This window comes from Mastacembelus armatus, chromosome 2 (assembly GCF_900324485.2).
Source record: "Mastacembelus armatus chromosome 2, fMasArm1.2, whole genome shotgun sequence".
Lineage (NCBI taxonomy): Eukaryota > Metazoa > Chordata > Actinopteri > Synbranchiformes > Mastacembelidae > Mastacembelus > Mastacembelus armatus.
In genome coordinates this window covers 2,815,671-2,829,799 of record NC_046634.1, presented here as the reverse complement: position 1 = coordinate 2,829,799, position 14,129 = coordinate 2,815,671, and the positions used below count along the sequence as shown (strand labels likewise).

The window sequence follows — 14,129 nt, the reverse complement described above, 5'->3', positions numbered from 1 at the left end:
CACTGTGTCTGACCGGCTACAGATTGTGTTTATATCCCACGCCATGATGCAAACATCCTGCTCACACACCTCATTGCATCCACCTCCAGGGGTATTTTTGCATTGGCCTTGTATTATGAATTCATGTCCAGCGATTATGAGCTCAGCAGGCGTGCGTCCACTCCTTATTCAGTTTGTAGCACCCCTGGTGGGCTGTCTCTGGGCCCCTAACCCCAGCCTCACTGCCCTGGTCCCTGCGCGGATTAGGAGGGTTGACGGTGCTGAATTATTCACCAGTGTTTGAATAATTCAAGGTGAAAATTGAGGGAGAAAATGAGTCAGTTTGCTGTTTTGAGCATCAGTCATGTTCTTTTTAAGTGTGTGTATGTAATTCACATTCAAATATGTAGTCGTTATATAGACAGTTATGTCCTTTTATTAACTGTTGTACACTGGAAATACTTTTCTGTCATTCTTTTCATGCAGCTTTGTGTTACACATGAGCATTATTCTACTTTCTACACAAATAATTGTGATTTATTTTCACATACAAGTGTTTTGCTTACAGTTTGGCAATTATTGCAGCTTTAACTTACATGTCTATGTAACACAGAATCTTAGTTTGCTGATATCTTCATCCTTAGTGTGTTAAGGAGAGTTACTGCTTTGGGCGCTGTTCTCATTTTCTGAGAAACCAGGCCACAAATGTTCCCATGATGACCTTTAATCAGCTCTGTTTTATCTGCCTAACTATTTAAACCATCTTTCTATGTCGGAACGGCCTGGACACTGACCCTCAATAGGTTTAATCATCATCGTCATCATCTGGGTCGTGACCTTCCTCACTGTCCTCTGTGTCGCCGTGGTCTTCCTTCTCGTCAGCAGACTCGTCATCGTCCTCCGTGTTCACCCTCCCTGACAGGACGTCCTCGATCCAGTCCTCCAGCTCCTCTGCGGTGGGCAGGTCCTCGTCGTTGGACATGTCCAGCCACACGCTGTCTGCCTGCAACCCAGAAGACCAACGAGGTCTAGGCCTGTCAACTCTTCACTTGTTTTCTGATGTTTACACCTTACTTACATCTGTGACATTGACCACACCAATCTGAGGTCTGAACAGGTCCAGCTTGAAGGTTTTTTCCCAGTATGTGGTTAGCTGGAGGGGCGAGACAAACCAGATCACTTTAAAAGGAATACAGTTACTGTTAAAATGCAAATGTACACATATATTGACACTCCTGTAATGAATAGTTATGAGGCAGAACCAGAGGGAAGTCGTCGGGATCAATCCAGACGATGCTGAGCTCTGGGTTGTTGGTGTTCTCTCTGGCCACATCCTTGAGGATCTCCAGGAACTCGTAGCCATCTGGGAATGAGAGAACAAAGCTCACCCTTAGGTGCTCAGAAAAAATACAGACCGGGCAAAACCCTCTGAAACGAAGGCACAGACCTGGATCTTCCTCCTCAGCAAATGCGACAATATGTATTCCATCCATGTCATCTTCCTAGAAATGGAAAAGTGTTTACAGCAAGACCTGTGGCACCTCAGATTGATTTGACGCTTTCAGCTCTGTCTCCTGTGGTCTAAGCTGCTACTCACCCATGTCTCAAACATATTCTCTGCCCGCAGCTTCCTCAGAGTTGCCCTGCAAAGAACACATTTTCATTAAATTGCTCCCAAATCCTTAATTAGAATCATTAGAAGTTATAAATGGAGTCAACCTCCTGTGTTGGTTGACAAACTCAACAATGTCCATTTCCGACAGAGGCCTTCCAGGCAGGATGGCTGGCTCCTCCATGAAGGGCTCATAGAAGTTCACCTCATTCATTTTCAGGGAGAGATGTTTGGCTACCTGAAGAATAATATTTAAAATATTTATAATGAGTAAATCTGCAATTTGTATGGTGGAGTAAACCAAAGTGGTACGATTATTTTTTTTCAGTGATAAGGATTTTATTTAGCACATGAAGACTTACAGATTTATCAAATGTAGCGAAGAACTTGATGTAAGGTTGAAAACGCTCCGAAGCCTTTTGAAAAGCTTTGAAATCTGAGTGAGCGAGAAACGGGGAGAGATGGATGGAGGAACTGAAGCGAGAATGACAGAAAGTAAACTCAAGGAGCCAGAAAGTAAAGTTTAAAATAAAAAAGATCGTGTGGAAGTTGATCATTCCTATTCTGGTCACAGTCCTGGTCAAATCTACAGTGTGTGATCAGGAAAGCAAGCAGAGAAATTCACTCTCTTCATTCGATTTCCCATCATGATTCCACTGTTTTCATCCTAGTAACAAGGGCTCCCTTAATGCAGTTTATATGCCTGTAAGGTGCTGCTGGCTCTGCTCCCAACAAGGTCACCACCACAGACCAACCTATCTCTGGACAGAAATAGGCTCCATAATGAAACTTCATGCCACTGTCATGTCACACCAGATAGCATCTTCCCTGTCTCACTTTTTCTGCCTCTTCTTGAGAGGAACTATAATTGCAGTTTGACCTATTAGACAGAACTAGAAGCTATTTAAAGGCTCTCGTGGGGCTGGGTGAGAGCACCAAAGTCTGGAATCAGGTTTTTCTTTAGGAGCCAGGTAGTCTACGTGGTGATGGAGGCAGCTGTAGGGGACAGCTAATAAAAAGGTACTGTCAACCCGTCACACACTCCCTAATATATGAACACAAGACACTATTTTACACACGTTCTGGTAAACTAACATGAATCTTCTCCCTTGAAGTAACCGATGAGACGAATATCTTCCTCCATCCTCTCGAAGGCGAGCAGTTCCATGGCGCTATTGATCATTTCCACTGGGTCCTCCAGCACCTGGGGGCCGGTGTAACACAGGTGGGTGATGTTCACTGCAAAGAAACACTGTAAAACTAAAAGCAAGTGTGAAGAGTTGGGTGAAAGGATCGATGCTGGGTATGTTTTAAAAAATGTCAAACTCACATCCAACAGGAACTCCACCAGAGTGTCCGCTGAGAGCTCTCCATCAAATTCAATGACACGCTCATCCTTAAAAACGTACAGGCTGCCCACCTCCTCCAGACCTAACAAGAATAGTTTCATAAATAGGTTCAGACCATCCATAACGTCTTAAAAGTTGATTTCAGGGTAAAAGCAAAATCTAAACATAGATGCAGCACAACAGATGTGACATTATGAAAAGGCCTTTGTGAATTGATGAAGGTATCTGTCTCATACCAAGTTTTTTGGCGACTTTGGCGTCCTTCTCGGAGTCCACCATCCCAAAGCCGATGTCTTTGTTCTCCAAGACCTGAGCTGTGAGCTGGTTGACACACAAACGTCAGTCAGGATCAGAGTGGCACACATTCACATTTATGATACTTGGTTTATAAATCATTTATTTAGCTGGAACCAAGTTATACTGCTGCCTTTCTTTATCTGCATGGACTTGAAAACATTTAGGTTGTGTTACATGGCTTTATTTTAATCTGCAGTCAACGCAGCTGTTCACATACAGTGGCCTTAGAATCCAGACACCTCACACCAGCACCCACCCACCCAGCACTATTCATTTAGCTGGCACCCACAGCTGCTGCTGTCTTCCTCAATACGTCTTTTCATTCCTGAGATGTGTGTGTTTGTGCCGAGAGCCCCCTGTGGAGTTTTCTTGTTAGGGGGAAGCTGTGAGTCAGGACTGCTTGCCTTGCAGCCTTTTCAGCCTTCAGGAAGGAAAACAGATTTAGTACTGTGCGATTCTGCTTTGGAACAGTGCACGACAAGAAATCACGACTGAAAGTAAGTGAGAGCAAATAAGAGTGAACAAATACGAGATGCTTTTCCTTTTCTCATCCCTGCAGCTGATAAATTAGAGGAGAAGAAATGCAAGAGTACGTCTAGTTGTTTCTGGTTCACAGGCAGATAGTAAAGACATTTGGGAATCAGCTCTAATTAACAGACTGACCTAAAATCAGTCCCAGGATACATGTGAGTCATATGGGATTAAAATCACTGCCTCTGACTATGAAACTGTGGCAGAGTTGGAACTGTGAAGCCTGCTCACTTCACCTTAGAATAAAGAAGACAGTGTACACATGAAGGAGACGAGGGAAGAGCAATGTGTTCAGAGTCTGGTCTTCCAGTAGGGATCACTGACTACACAGTGACTTGTTTTAGGGTTGAATGAGCTCAGCGGTGAAGCTGTGTGTCTGACCCTTATTCTTACCTCCAGCACCAGCTCTGTCATCTGGAACTGCTTCTGCAGACCCTTGTTGGCCGGCAGAGGCTCGTGGTAGAACAAACACAACAGGTCATATCTCTTCAGAGCCTTCCTGTAGTTGCGCTCGTTGATGTCCAGCACCCTGTCCTTCCCGTCAAAATTGGGAAACTCAAGACCTTCTTCAGCGCTGCAGAAGAAAACCAGGCCAAGGCAGAGGCCAGCTAGTAGAGAGACCCACACTTTCTGCATTGTTGTTCAGTTGAGGAGTGTTTGCAAGGCAGGATTAATCTGACAGAGAACCAAAGGACCAAAGCCCAACTTGAAGAGATATCAAGAGCTAAACTTCATCCACAGATGTGGTCTATTTTCCATCTAAGTTCTCTATCTGTGATTCTCTCTCCTCTTGTGTGATATCCCTCCCTCTCCACCTGTCTTCTGTCTCCTCCTCTCATCGTCACACAGTGTCACTGTCCAAATCTCAGGAGGGTCTTTTTCCTCCTCCTTCTCTGTCCGAATGAGAAACTCATATTATTAAACCCATTTAAGGAAAATCATTTAGGAGGTTGCCATTCAAGAAATATAGAAAATAAATCAGAAATGAGAGCAGAAGAGTTTTGGGGGTTTTATAAGGAGTTATCCACATCAAACATAACAATGAAGAGCTTTGGTTAACTAACTAAAAAACAGAGATTTAGATTTTGCTGCCTGTGTCACCACTTTGCCACTAATCTTCCAAACGTTGCGTAATGCACCATGTAAATGAATTCTGCTCTGCGCATTACCGTAATGTCAGGCAGAAGCAGTCGATCATAGATCACTGCCGCGTCAGGCAGAGCTGAACGATCCAGAGACAAATGGAGCGCTTTTGGTTGTGCAGGCTTCTGATACTGTTGCAAGTTAGTGATTTATGTTTAGTAATCGCATCAGGTAACGCATTTTTAGACAAATACGAACCTTGAAGTCATTTGAAAAGCAGTAGTGAGAGTTCGCTGTGTTTTTGTTTGACTTTGCTCCCTCGGCGCAACTTTTGCTGTTGGAGTCATTCATCACTTTAAGCGCTAGCTAACTATGTTAGCTTTCGAGCTAACGCTGCTAGTTAATTTGTTGGTTTGTGTGAGTTTTCATCAGTGGTTATAATTGTTAACAGTAACTATGTGTAATAAGACGCACATTTAACAGCATAGTTAGATTTGTTTAGGCTGGGTCTAGTTTAGCCAGCTGCTCTGCTAACTGCTAATTAGCACTGATCGATGACTGGGTGCCTCCAAACAATGAAGTCATTTCTGTTTGTAATTGAGGGTGCATGGAAATAAGGACCAAATAAAGTCCAGACCTGGATCATTACTGTCTTTTGGAAGTTTGCAAATGGGTTTTTGGATCCTTGGTAGGACCCAACTGTGGGTATTTGTCTGTGAGTAAATGAGATACAGTGATTGACCTGTATGTGTTGCTGCAGACACACAGTGGAAGAAGATCAGAGAGAAGATTTCAGATGCTGTGAAAGGGTTCACTCCATGTAACCCCGTCAAATGTAGCTGTCACCTGAGGTCAGCTTGCTTTCCTCTGCCTTTACTCATATAACACTGCATCGTCATAAATAAATAATGTGGACCTGATCATTTCCCAATGTATGTCTGTGTCAGTGTTCTCCAGCATGACTTGCACCCTTTTAGTGGGGGGATCTCTGAGGATCTCATGGCTGCTACAGTTAAAAGAGGGGTGGGCACCCACTATCAGATCATTGGGAACAAGCTGTACAGAGAACACAACTGTATGTTCCCTGCCAGGTAAAGAGAAACGGCATCTCATATGTTTGATCACATCAGGTAGTTTTTCTTTTTCTTCCAATCAGATCAGACAGAAATAGATACAGTCTGTTTTCAGGTGCAGTGGAGTGGAGCACTTCATTCTGGAGGTGATCAACAGGCTACCCGACTTGGAGATGGTGGTAAATGTGAGGGATTACCCTCAAGTTCCCAGCTGGGTGCAGCCGACCTTACCGGTCTTCTCTTTCAGTAAGGTCAGACCACGAACAGTATACACACTTTGTTTAATACGTGTATTAAGTGGTTTTGACCCATGTGTGTTTGCTCGGAGAAGACCTCAGACTACCAGGACATCATGTACCCTGCATGGACTTTTTGGGAGGGTGGTCCTGCTGTGTGGCCCATATACCCCACTGGCCTGGGAAGATGGGATCTGATGAGGGATGACCTTAGAAAGTAAGGTTTAGCACAAGTGATGACTGCAGTGTGCAAGCAGCAATGCAGTTACCTTCTGTTTTATTGGTTGGAAATTTTATGGGTGTCAGACAGTTGTGTGCATTATACTTTGCTTTCTTAGGTCTGCAGAACAGTGGCCATGGAAGAAGAAAGAGTCCAAAGGGTTCTTCAGAGGTTCCAGGTCAGCTTAGAGAGTTTTGTGCAGAACATCTTGTTCTTCTATCTTTACTTGCCGTCTTCCTCCTGCAAACTTTACTTTCTGAACCCCCATCTCTGTTCTTTGATAGAACCAGCCCAGAGCGTGACCCTCTGATCCTTCTGTCCAGAGAAGCTCCAGAGCTGGTGGATGCAGAGTACACAAAGAACCAGGCCTGGAGATCTGAGAAGGTCAGTCAGTATCAAACACACCAGGCTCAAAGAGCGTCATTATAAAGCTGGAAGATATTGGAGTTATCTTTGTTTTTCTCTGATTTCACCATGTGATTCATGTACAATGTCAAAAAGAGGTGGAGAAGAGAAGCCTAGGGTTCTTTATACATGTCCACATGGTGCATGTTATTTACCAATCATGATACCTTTTTGTCATAGGATACACTTGGGAGACCAGCAGCCAAAGAAATCCCATTGGTTGATCACTGCAAGTACAAGTAAGCTGAACTCCAGTGCGTTCATGTTTGAATCCTGTGTCAAGTGTTTGCTTATCTGTGGATTTTGTGACGTTTGATTAGTGCAGTTCTGATTTGTGGTTTAAAAAAAACGTGTTTTTTGTAAAATACCATCTCACAAAGTTTCTTTCTTTCCTTCTCCTACAGGTATTTGTTCAACTTCCGGGGCGTGGCAGCCAGCTTCCGCTTCAAACACCTTTTCCTCTGTGGTTCCCTGGTGTTTCATGTGGGGGAGGAATGGCAGGAGTTTTTCTACCCTCAGCTCAAGCCCTGGGTCCACTACATCCCCGTCCGGCAGGATCTGTCCGATGTCAGGTAACTCTGCTGGGGTCAGATGCTTCCTCTTCAGTCGTGATGACACTTTGTCTTCCTGCTCCAAATGTTTGAACTCAGATTTTCATGAGTTTTGTGTGTCGAGCTCTCATTTTGTTTGTGCTGATGTGATGTCCACACATCACATCAGCTAGATTCTAGAGTTGCCCTTTGTCCTCTCCCACGATTTTGCTTTTTCATTACAGTTGTTAATACACAGGTGTGGTGAACTGCCTTTGTTTGTACAGTAACTGTCAATGTGCTTTTGCATGTTCTGTGTGTCCTCAGGGAACTTCTTCAGTTTGTCAAAGACAACGATGCCATCGCTCAGGAAATTGCCACACGGTAATGGGTCATATTTTACGATTGAACCGTGATGGGTCCCATGTGTGAGACACTAAATCCCAGCATGTGACTTTGCTTTTCTCTCCCTGTTGACAGGGGGAGACAGTTCATCCTGGACCAACTGCGAATGGACGATGTTTCCTGTTACTGGGAGCGACTCCTGACTGAGTTCAGCCAACTCCTCACCTACAAACCCCAAAGAAGGAACGATTATAACCAGATTGTTCACAAATCCAGCAAGACAGAGCTATGACAGAGCCACCATGCAGGACCAGGGCAGCTGTAGTGAAGGGACTCTGTAGGTAATGAAAGTAAGGTGCAACAAATGATTTCCTCATGAGCAACCTTACATATCCACTGTTTTGTTTAGTAAAGATAGTGTCAAACTTTATCCTGATAGTGAATCCAGGGTTTTAGTGTAACATAGAACATAGCTGGACCTCATGTCCTTCACCGGTTACACAACTTAGGATCCTATAGTCATGTTGTCGTACAGTGACAGTGGATGTCGCTTTATGTTGAGGTGCCACTATGGGAACTGTATGCCAAATCTACAGCCAAGAACAACGCAGCTATTAGATACTAAAATAATAAATGTTTTATACCTGCTGTCTATACTCACCAGCATAGCATCACCAAAGTGTGGTGTGATATTAAACTTATTAAAGGGGCATTCCACAGATTTAGCACTCAAAGGTCAGTCTACTCATTAAAATTAGTCAATAAAACACAAACTTGGTCAGCAGCTTGTGTGTGTGGAAGTGATGCTAGTTTGCTGGAATTCCTCTTTAATATGCAGCAGAGAGACTTTTATCATTTCCAACATCTTGTAACGTTAATGTTATTTTGGTTCAGGTAGATTGAATTGTATGTTTCTGAGCTGAACACAAAGCTGACACAAGATTACATCAGTTGAGCTACACTGCCCTCAGCTGGATGACTGGAGGAACTCCAGCAAACACAACGTCCATAAACTGACGTACAGTGATTGTTGCTCTGAATAATGACTGTGTCTGCATTTTGATGGATTCTAAAACTGTTTTTAATACCTTACAAGTACAAAAGAATGACTAACAATATTAGATTCCACACAAAGTGCCAACTATAAGCATGTCGTTTTGACGTTTAGAGAAGAATCAAAGTGTGACAGGATGTATAGTTGATAGAGGATAGTGTTGCAGTGTTGTCATGACGCTGTGAACAAGCCAACTGTTGCTGAAGTACATGTGTAGTTATATTTTTTACACTCTTTGTGAGGAGCTCTGGTCAGACTAGGATATGTGGATATGGTTATTAGACCAATAAACGGTGATCTTGTGCCTGGTCAGTGTGGCCTTCAGGTTGCAGCCAATGTTTCTGTTGAATTTTAATAAACTGTTCTTGAAACATCCCAGGGTCTTCTTTTACTGCTTTTATACATACACATGTGCATAGTTCTGTAGCTTTGTGCAATAAGCTCTAGTTGCATGTATAGAAATGAGCAGCAGTTGTTCCTCTCTGGTCATACAGGTAAGGTAGAAAATAAAGGACTACACTCCAGTCCGGTAGATGGCGGTAAAGCACCTTTTCATCAAATTGAACACAAAAAGAAGAACAAGCTCTGCTGACCACAGTTCTGGCGTCACTGACGTAATATGGCAGGCGACGTGGTGTCGTGACTTTGCACAGTGAAGAAGAAGAGCAGGCGGCGTCAGGGTGAGGGAATCAGGTGAAAATAATGACATTGTAGTTTATTTGTTTATTATTTTCTTCCGACATGTATTAACTTTGTACGTTATAGTAGAGGACACTGTGCCGGCAGCATCTCGTACACCATGCTAATGCTAATGCTCACCTTGTCGGACAGACGTGACTGTTTACGTAAGGGTTGTCCATACTACGGCCCCCGGGCCACCTGCGGCCCGTTGTCCGCTTTTTTTTTCATTGGCCCGCAGCAAATTCTAAAAATTATGATGAAATATGGCCCAAACAGCCGCCATTTTTTTTGAAATACAATACATGTTTTTACATTAAGCATATTGAATTATGAAGCGTAATTTACCTACGTTTGATTGATTTTACTAACACATCCCCCCGTCCAGTGGGGGCCCAGCCCTGTGTGTATTTTTCTGTTTGTGGCCCTCAGTGAAAAAGCTTTGGTTTACGTCTCACTATTTTATATGTGGCCCACTATAATGCAGTGTGTGTCTGCTGTAGTGTGAGGCCAGCTGAAGTGTGATGCGTCCAGAACAGTCCCCGACAGGCTTTGCCCTGCAGACACAGCAGGCAGATTCAAGACTCCAGGGCACATCGAGCACCGGCCCCCTGCAGAGCTTCATCCAGGCTGCCAGGCCTCCCTCCTTATGCGTCCTGCTCCCCAGGGTCCACGCAGCTGATGCGGCTTCTGCCCAGCCTGCACACATGCCCTCCTCCTCCACCAGTCCCACTCCTTCACCCAGCACCATGTCGATCAACATGGGCAAGCCAGAATTCCCTGACACGGGTTGGGGCCGCATCAAGGACCTCTTTAATAGAGAGTTAGTGGTTTTTTTTTTTCATTTTTGTCCTTGGCTGTATATTTCCATTCAAAATAAGTGTGTGATAAACACCGGGTTAATAACAAGATCTTAGAAGTTTATAATTATGCCTATTCTAACCATCCTTTTATTTGTTTTTTTGGTTTTATGTCATAGGTCAGATAATCCGCGGACACTAATCTTATGTGTGTGTGTGCACAGTTAATTGTGGCTAAATACTGGGAGCAGGAGGCATGGACTGGTTTCTCAAAGGAAAACATGCTCTGTCACTCTTGTCTTCCTGTAGTGTGACACAGAAGTACCCGGAGGAGGTGACCAACGTGATAAAGAGCGGCACAGTGGCTGCACTGGCAGGCTTGATCTATGGGGGCGTGCCAGGAGCACGCCACGCCCGGCAGAGGTACATCCAAGTCAGCCAGGCGGAAATCTATTCTACTCGGGTGGAAGCAGTGGTAAATAAAATCTATTTGCCTGTATTGAATATCTGTCCTTTTCACAACAACCAGATCTTGGCCTTAAATTTTGGATAATATACTAGTGAAATAATGCTGTGATTTGTCCATCTGTGAAAAATAATGGTAATATGCAGTAGCATCCTGACGGTACTGTGTATGTTTTCTGTCTAAATCAGCGCTTGGCCCATAACGCAGCTATTCGGGGATTTGTGAGGTATGGATGGAGATGGAGCTGGAGAGTGGCCGCATTTGTCACCTTGTTCAAGTAAGCAAAATAGACAAAACGATGCTGGATCAGGGGAACGTTGTTTAAGTTCCAGACAGTATTTAATGATGATCGTATTCAGTGACTGTCCTAATTGAATCTGTTGGTTTCTGCGTCTGTTCTTCCACCTCTGTAGTTCTGTCAGCACAGGCCTGTCAGTGTATCGAGACAAGTATGCCCTCAGTCATTATGCTGCAGCTGGAGGTGAGTCACATGCAGCTTTAACAGGCTTTGTTTTAAACCTTTGTGTGTAACCCAGGAACAATCACTATGAGTACATATAATCATGTAATACCTTCTCTCTCCCTGTCATGTGCTGTTGTCTCTCCACGGTGTTCTGATAGAATGACACAAAACAGTATAAAACAGTTTACTCCAGAAATTCCCTCTAGCAAATGTGCTGATACACTGAGTAGCAGTAGACTGTGTAATGTTTAATCACCGTTTAACCTGATGACAAATTGTTTGATTGGTGTGTGTGTGTGTCTGTCAGCTGTCACTGGAGGCCTTTTCAGACTGAACCTGGGCCTGGGAGGACTAGTGGCAGGGTCGATCATCGGAGCCGCACTGGGGTAAGGAGGGCTTGTGTTTGCAGTCACACTGATCACCGGTCCAGCTCCTTCACTGATTTAACAGAAGCATGACGGTCTTCAGTACTGGACCGAGTGACATTGTCAGGAGCTGCCACGCATTAGTTTTCATTTATTTAACATCCAGGTTCTCTAGTGCTTGTGCGCGCGTGCATGTTTATGCCTGTACACTTGAGAACGGCGAGAACTCTGGCAGCCAGCTGCGCCCCTCCCAGCAACCCTCTGTCACCCAGCTGCACCCCTCACAGTGCCAGAGGGACTCATGTGCGCCACAGAGGGCCATGTTTTGGGTACTAGAGCAAGGAGGCAGGCCAAGGCAGCAGCTGCCCCTCTCCATCCATACCGTGTCTGTTTTTCCAGTGTCCAGTCTGATCCGGACTTGTGCGACACTCCATCCTCAACCCTCTCCACTGCCTCTGTCCCACTCTGGCCTCTTTGAGCTGAGTACACAGGGCCCAGGGCAGATTCGAATGTGGTTGTTTAATGGAGACAGAGTGTGAGGTGTTTGATAGCGGGACAGACCAGAGGGGCTGGTTTGGATTACTTCTGTGACGATGAGCTCTGTGTTGGCTCCACACTAGCACTGCCTCCTCCTCCTCCTGGTCTCCCTCTCACTGTCTGCTTCACCATCGTGCCACCTGGAGCATTTGATGTGCACAAACGGCCCTGGCCCAGGCTCTGCCAGGTGCCTTCAGGGCAGAAAGGGGTGAAATGAAAGCAGGCAGCTAATCTGAAAGCACATCACGCTCTAGATCTCACTGTAGTATCACCCCCGTATCTGGGCACGCAGCTGCGGTGTGGCTGAAAGGTGGGACATGGGCTTGTTCTAGCCAGCTGAATGTGTTAGAGTGCTATAAGTGACTGGTGACTTGAAGGCTTCATGCAGTTCAAGTAGCTGCTGTGACTGATGTTTTATGGCGTTGAATGCAGCACAAACACTGTTTTTGTATTTGTGTGCAGGATTCCCACTGGTGCTTTGATCGTCAGCATGCAGTCCCTGGCAGGAGAAACTATCCAAGAGAGGAGGAGGAGACAACGAAGGGAACTTTATGAGCTTCGACTGGCAGCATGGTAAGTGAAAAGAATACGATGAAATTCTTCCAAACTTCTGAGGATAATTCTCCGAGCATCTGAAAAAAATACCTGAAGTTGCCTGTTATTCCAACATTCTTTCGTTGAACTGTTTCTCTCCTGATCTCGCATCACAAGGACCGCCCGTCTCCAGCTGACGGACGAGTTGATCGGCGATCTGAACGTCAGCTGTCAGGCAGAGGAAACAGCTAAGGACATGCAGAGGATCCAGGAGCTGCTCAGTTTACCGCGGAACGAGGACGCGGCTCGAGACTCGAACAGCCAGCAACAGTAGCTGCCTTGTTGCCTGTTATGTGCTGGACATTAAAGCTATGAGGATAAACGGATCACTGCTTTGGATCACGACTCTGATCCCCAGCTCTCTGTAACAAACGCTGCCGTACCTCAAACGACTGCCAAAGAGCCGAGAACTACAGTCGGTGTTTGCCAGAGGGACAGAAGTAGGTTATTTCTGGGAGGAAAGGCCACGTATGCTCAGCTAACTATTGCTGAAGCAGCTGAGCTCCTTAACATGTTTCCACTGTGCAGCAGCAAAAACCTGAATATGTAATGATTTGGAGGAAAAAGGATTTTAAAAAAGTCACATGTTCCTGGTACCATTTCATGTTCTTCAGAGCTGACCAGAGTTTTTGGAAGGTTTTCCATGCCATTCGTAATTGTTGAAACAGTATGTATATCACAAAGTGATGTGAAGTCATTCCTCTACCATTGCAAGGGGAAAATAAAAACGAATAAAACATCTTCAGTTCAAAGAAACTGTCCTCACCTTGTTGTCTTCTGGGATACTTTGTGACAGTTGTTTTTGACACCAAACCAACAAATGTCAACATATGTTTATTCTTTCCTCACGCCTGTCTGTGCGGCTTGCTTTCTACTTTGCCTCCTGGGCTTTTCAGCAACTAGGTCAAACATAGTCCCGGCCCCCGGTGTAAACAAGATGTGCAACATCTGGGGCCTCCGACGCGGCAGAGGCAGCCGACGGAGCCTGCAGGTCATGCATTCTTATTGTAGTTAAACTGTGTGGATTTTAGGTTATGAGTTAAGGGTTTAAAAAACAGGTGAAAACTGTTTTCAGGCCCTGGTTCTCATGTTTCCGTCAGTTGTGACTCACATCCCATACAGGCATAGAAAGGAGAGAGTAACAGGCATTAGAGAATTTATTTATCTATTTCTTTATTTATCTGAGCACATATTCGTCAAATTATTCTTTTATTGCTTTATTTAGTCAAAATTACACTAAAATGTGGACAAGAAAAACTACTGTACGACTTTCAGGGGTCTCAGTCATCATTTTGCTAACTCCCTCAAAATAAAGAACTGGATTTTCTCCAGGAACTCAGAGGGGGGTCTAGGACAGAAAGTCCAAAGCAGCCTAACTTCCACTGACATGTTAACGATGATGATGATGATAATGTCCTATGTTTTGGCTCCCTCTACTGGGCACGCAGCGAGCAGCATCCAAGCGATTAACGCGCATCACTGGTCCTGCAGCACAGAGGTCAGAGTTAGAAG

The 14,129-nt window shown here is 44.7% G+C and overlaps 3 protein-coding genes across 5 annotated transcripts; 2 read left to right on the top strand and 1 right to left on the bottom strand.

Moving 5' to 3' along the window:
- Positions 1–722: 722 nt before the first annotated feature.
- On the bottom strand, positions 723–4,495 carry LOC113127331 (calsequestrin-2-like). Its single transcript, XM_026301803.1, has 11 exons — positions 4,162–4,495; positions 3,177–3,261; positions 2,922–3,022; positions 2,687–2,795; positions 1,954–2,027; positions 1,699–1,829; positions 1,577–1,622; positions 1,427–1,481; positions 1,242–1,342; positions 1,058–1,132; positions 723–982 (listed from the first exon to the last, which is right to left on the bottom strand). The coding sequence occupies exons 1-11, from the start codon at positions 4,402–4,404 to the stop codon at positions 785–787; spliced, it is 1,218 nt and encodes a 405-aa protein (XP_026157588.1). The 5' UTR covers positions 4,405–4,495; the 3' UTR covers positions 723–784.
- Positions 4,496–4,963: 468 nt separating this feature from the next.
- Positions 4,964–9,089, top strand: poglut1 (protein O-glucosyltransferase 1). Its single transcript, XM_026301799.1, has 11 exons — positions 4,964–5,082; positions 5,612–5,702; positions 5,799–5,942; positions 6,040–6,175; positions 6,256–6,377; positions 6,499–6,558; positions 6,665–6,764; positions 6,966–7,024; positions 7,190–7,357; positions 7,643–7,699; positions 7,796–9,089. Exons 1-11 carry the CDS (start codon positions 5,010–5,012, stop codon positions 7,950–7,952), a joined length of 1,167 nt encoding a protein of 388 aa, XP_026157584.1. The 5' UTR covers positions 4,964–5,009; the 3' UTR covers positions 7,953–9,089.
- Positions 9,090–9,291: 202 nt separating this feature from the next.
- On the top strand, positions 9,292–13,373 carry timmdc1 (translocase of inner mitochondrial membrane domain containing 1). Of its 3 annotated transcripts, none has more exons than XM_026301805.1 (8): positions 9,292–9,407; positions 9,896–10,215; positions 10,502–10,667; positions 10,847–10,935; positions 11,072–11,139; positions 11,429–11,507; positions 12,486–12,596; positions 12,735–13,373. In XM_026301805.1, the coding sequence occupies exons 2-8, from the start codon at positions 9,917–9,919 to the stop codon at positions 12,889–12,891; spliced, it is 969 nt and encodes a 322-aa protein (XP_026157590.1). In that variant the 5' UTR covers positions 9,292–9,407; positions 9,896–9,916; the 3' UTR covers positions 12,892–13,373. The 3 variants fall into 3 exon arrangements, with proteins under 3 accessions (XP_026157590.1, XP_026157591.1, XP_026157592.1); XM_026301806.1 differs by having other exon boundaries at positions 9,308–9,394; XM_026301807.1 differs by having other exon boundaries at positions 9,324–9,394; positions 9,880–10,215.
- Positions 13,374–14,129: the final 756 nt, after the last annotated feature.

Coding starts and splice junctions, on each gene's coding strand:
- timmdc1 (XM_026301805.1), top strand. CDS start 9,917: ATGCGTCCAGAACAGTCCCCGACAGGCTTTGCCCTGCAGACACAGCAG. Junction 10,668..10,846: donor CTACTCGGGTGGAAGCAGTG/GTAAATAAAATC, acceptor TGTCTAAATCAG/CGCTTGGCCCATAACGCAGC. Junction 12,597..12,734: donor GAGCTTCGACTGGCAGCATG/GTAAGTGAAAAG, acceptor TCGCATCACAAG/GACCGCCCGTCTCCAGCTGA.
- poglut1 (XM_026301799.1), top strand. CDS start 5,010: ATGGAGCGCTTTTGGTTGTGCAGGCTTCTGATACTGTTGCAAGTTAGT. Junction 6,176..6,255: donor CGGTCTTCTCTTTCAGTAAG/GTCAGACCACGA, acceptor TGCTCGGAGAAG/ACCTCAGACTACCAGGACAT. Junction 7,358..7,642: donor CAGGATCTGTCCGATGTCAG/GTAACTCTGCTG, acceptor GTGTGTCCTCAG/GGAACTTCTTCAGTTTGTCA.
- LOC113127331 (XM_026301803.1), bottom strand. CDS start 4,404: ATGCAGAAAGTGTGGGTCTCTCTACTAGCTGGCCTCTGCCTTGGCCTG. Junction 3,262..4,161: donor TGACAGAGCTGGTGCTGGAG/GTAAGAATAAGG, acceptor TGTGTCAACCAG/CTCACAGCTCAGGTCTTGGA. Junction 1,343..1,426: donor TGCTGAGGAGGAAGATCCAG/GTCTGTGCCTTC, acceptor TCTCATTCCCAG/ATGGCTACGAGTTCCTGGAG.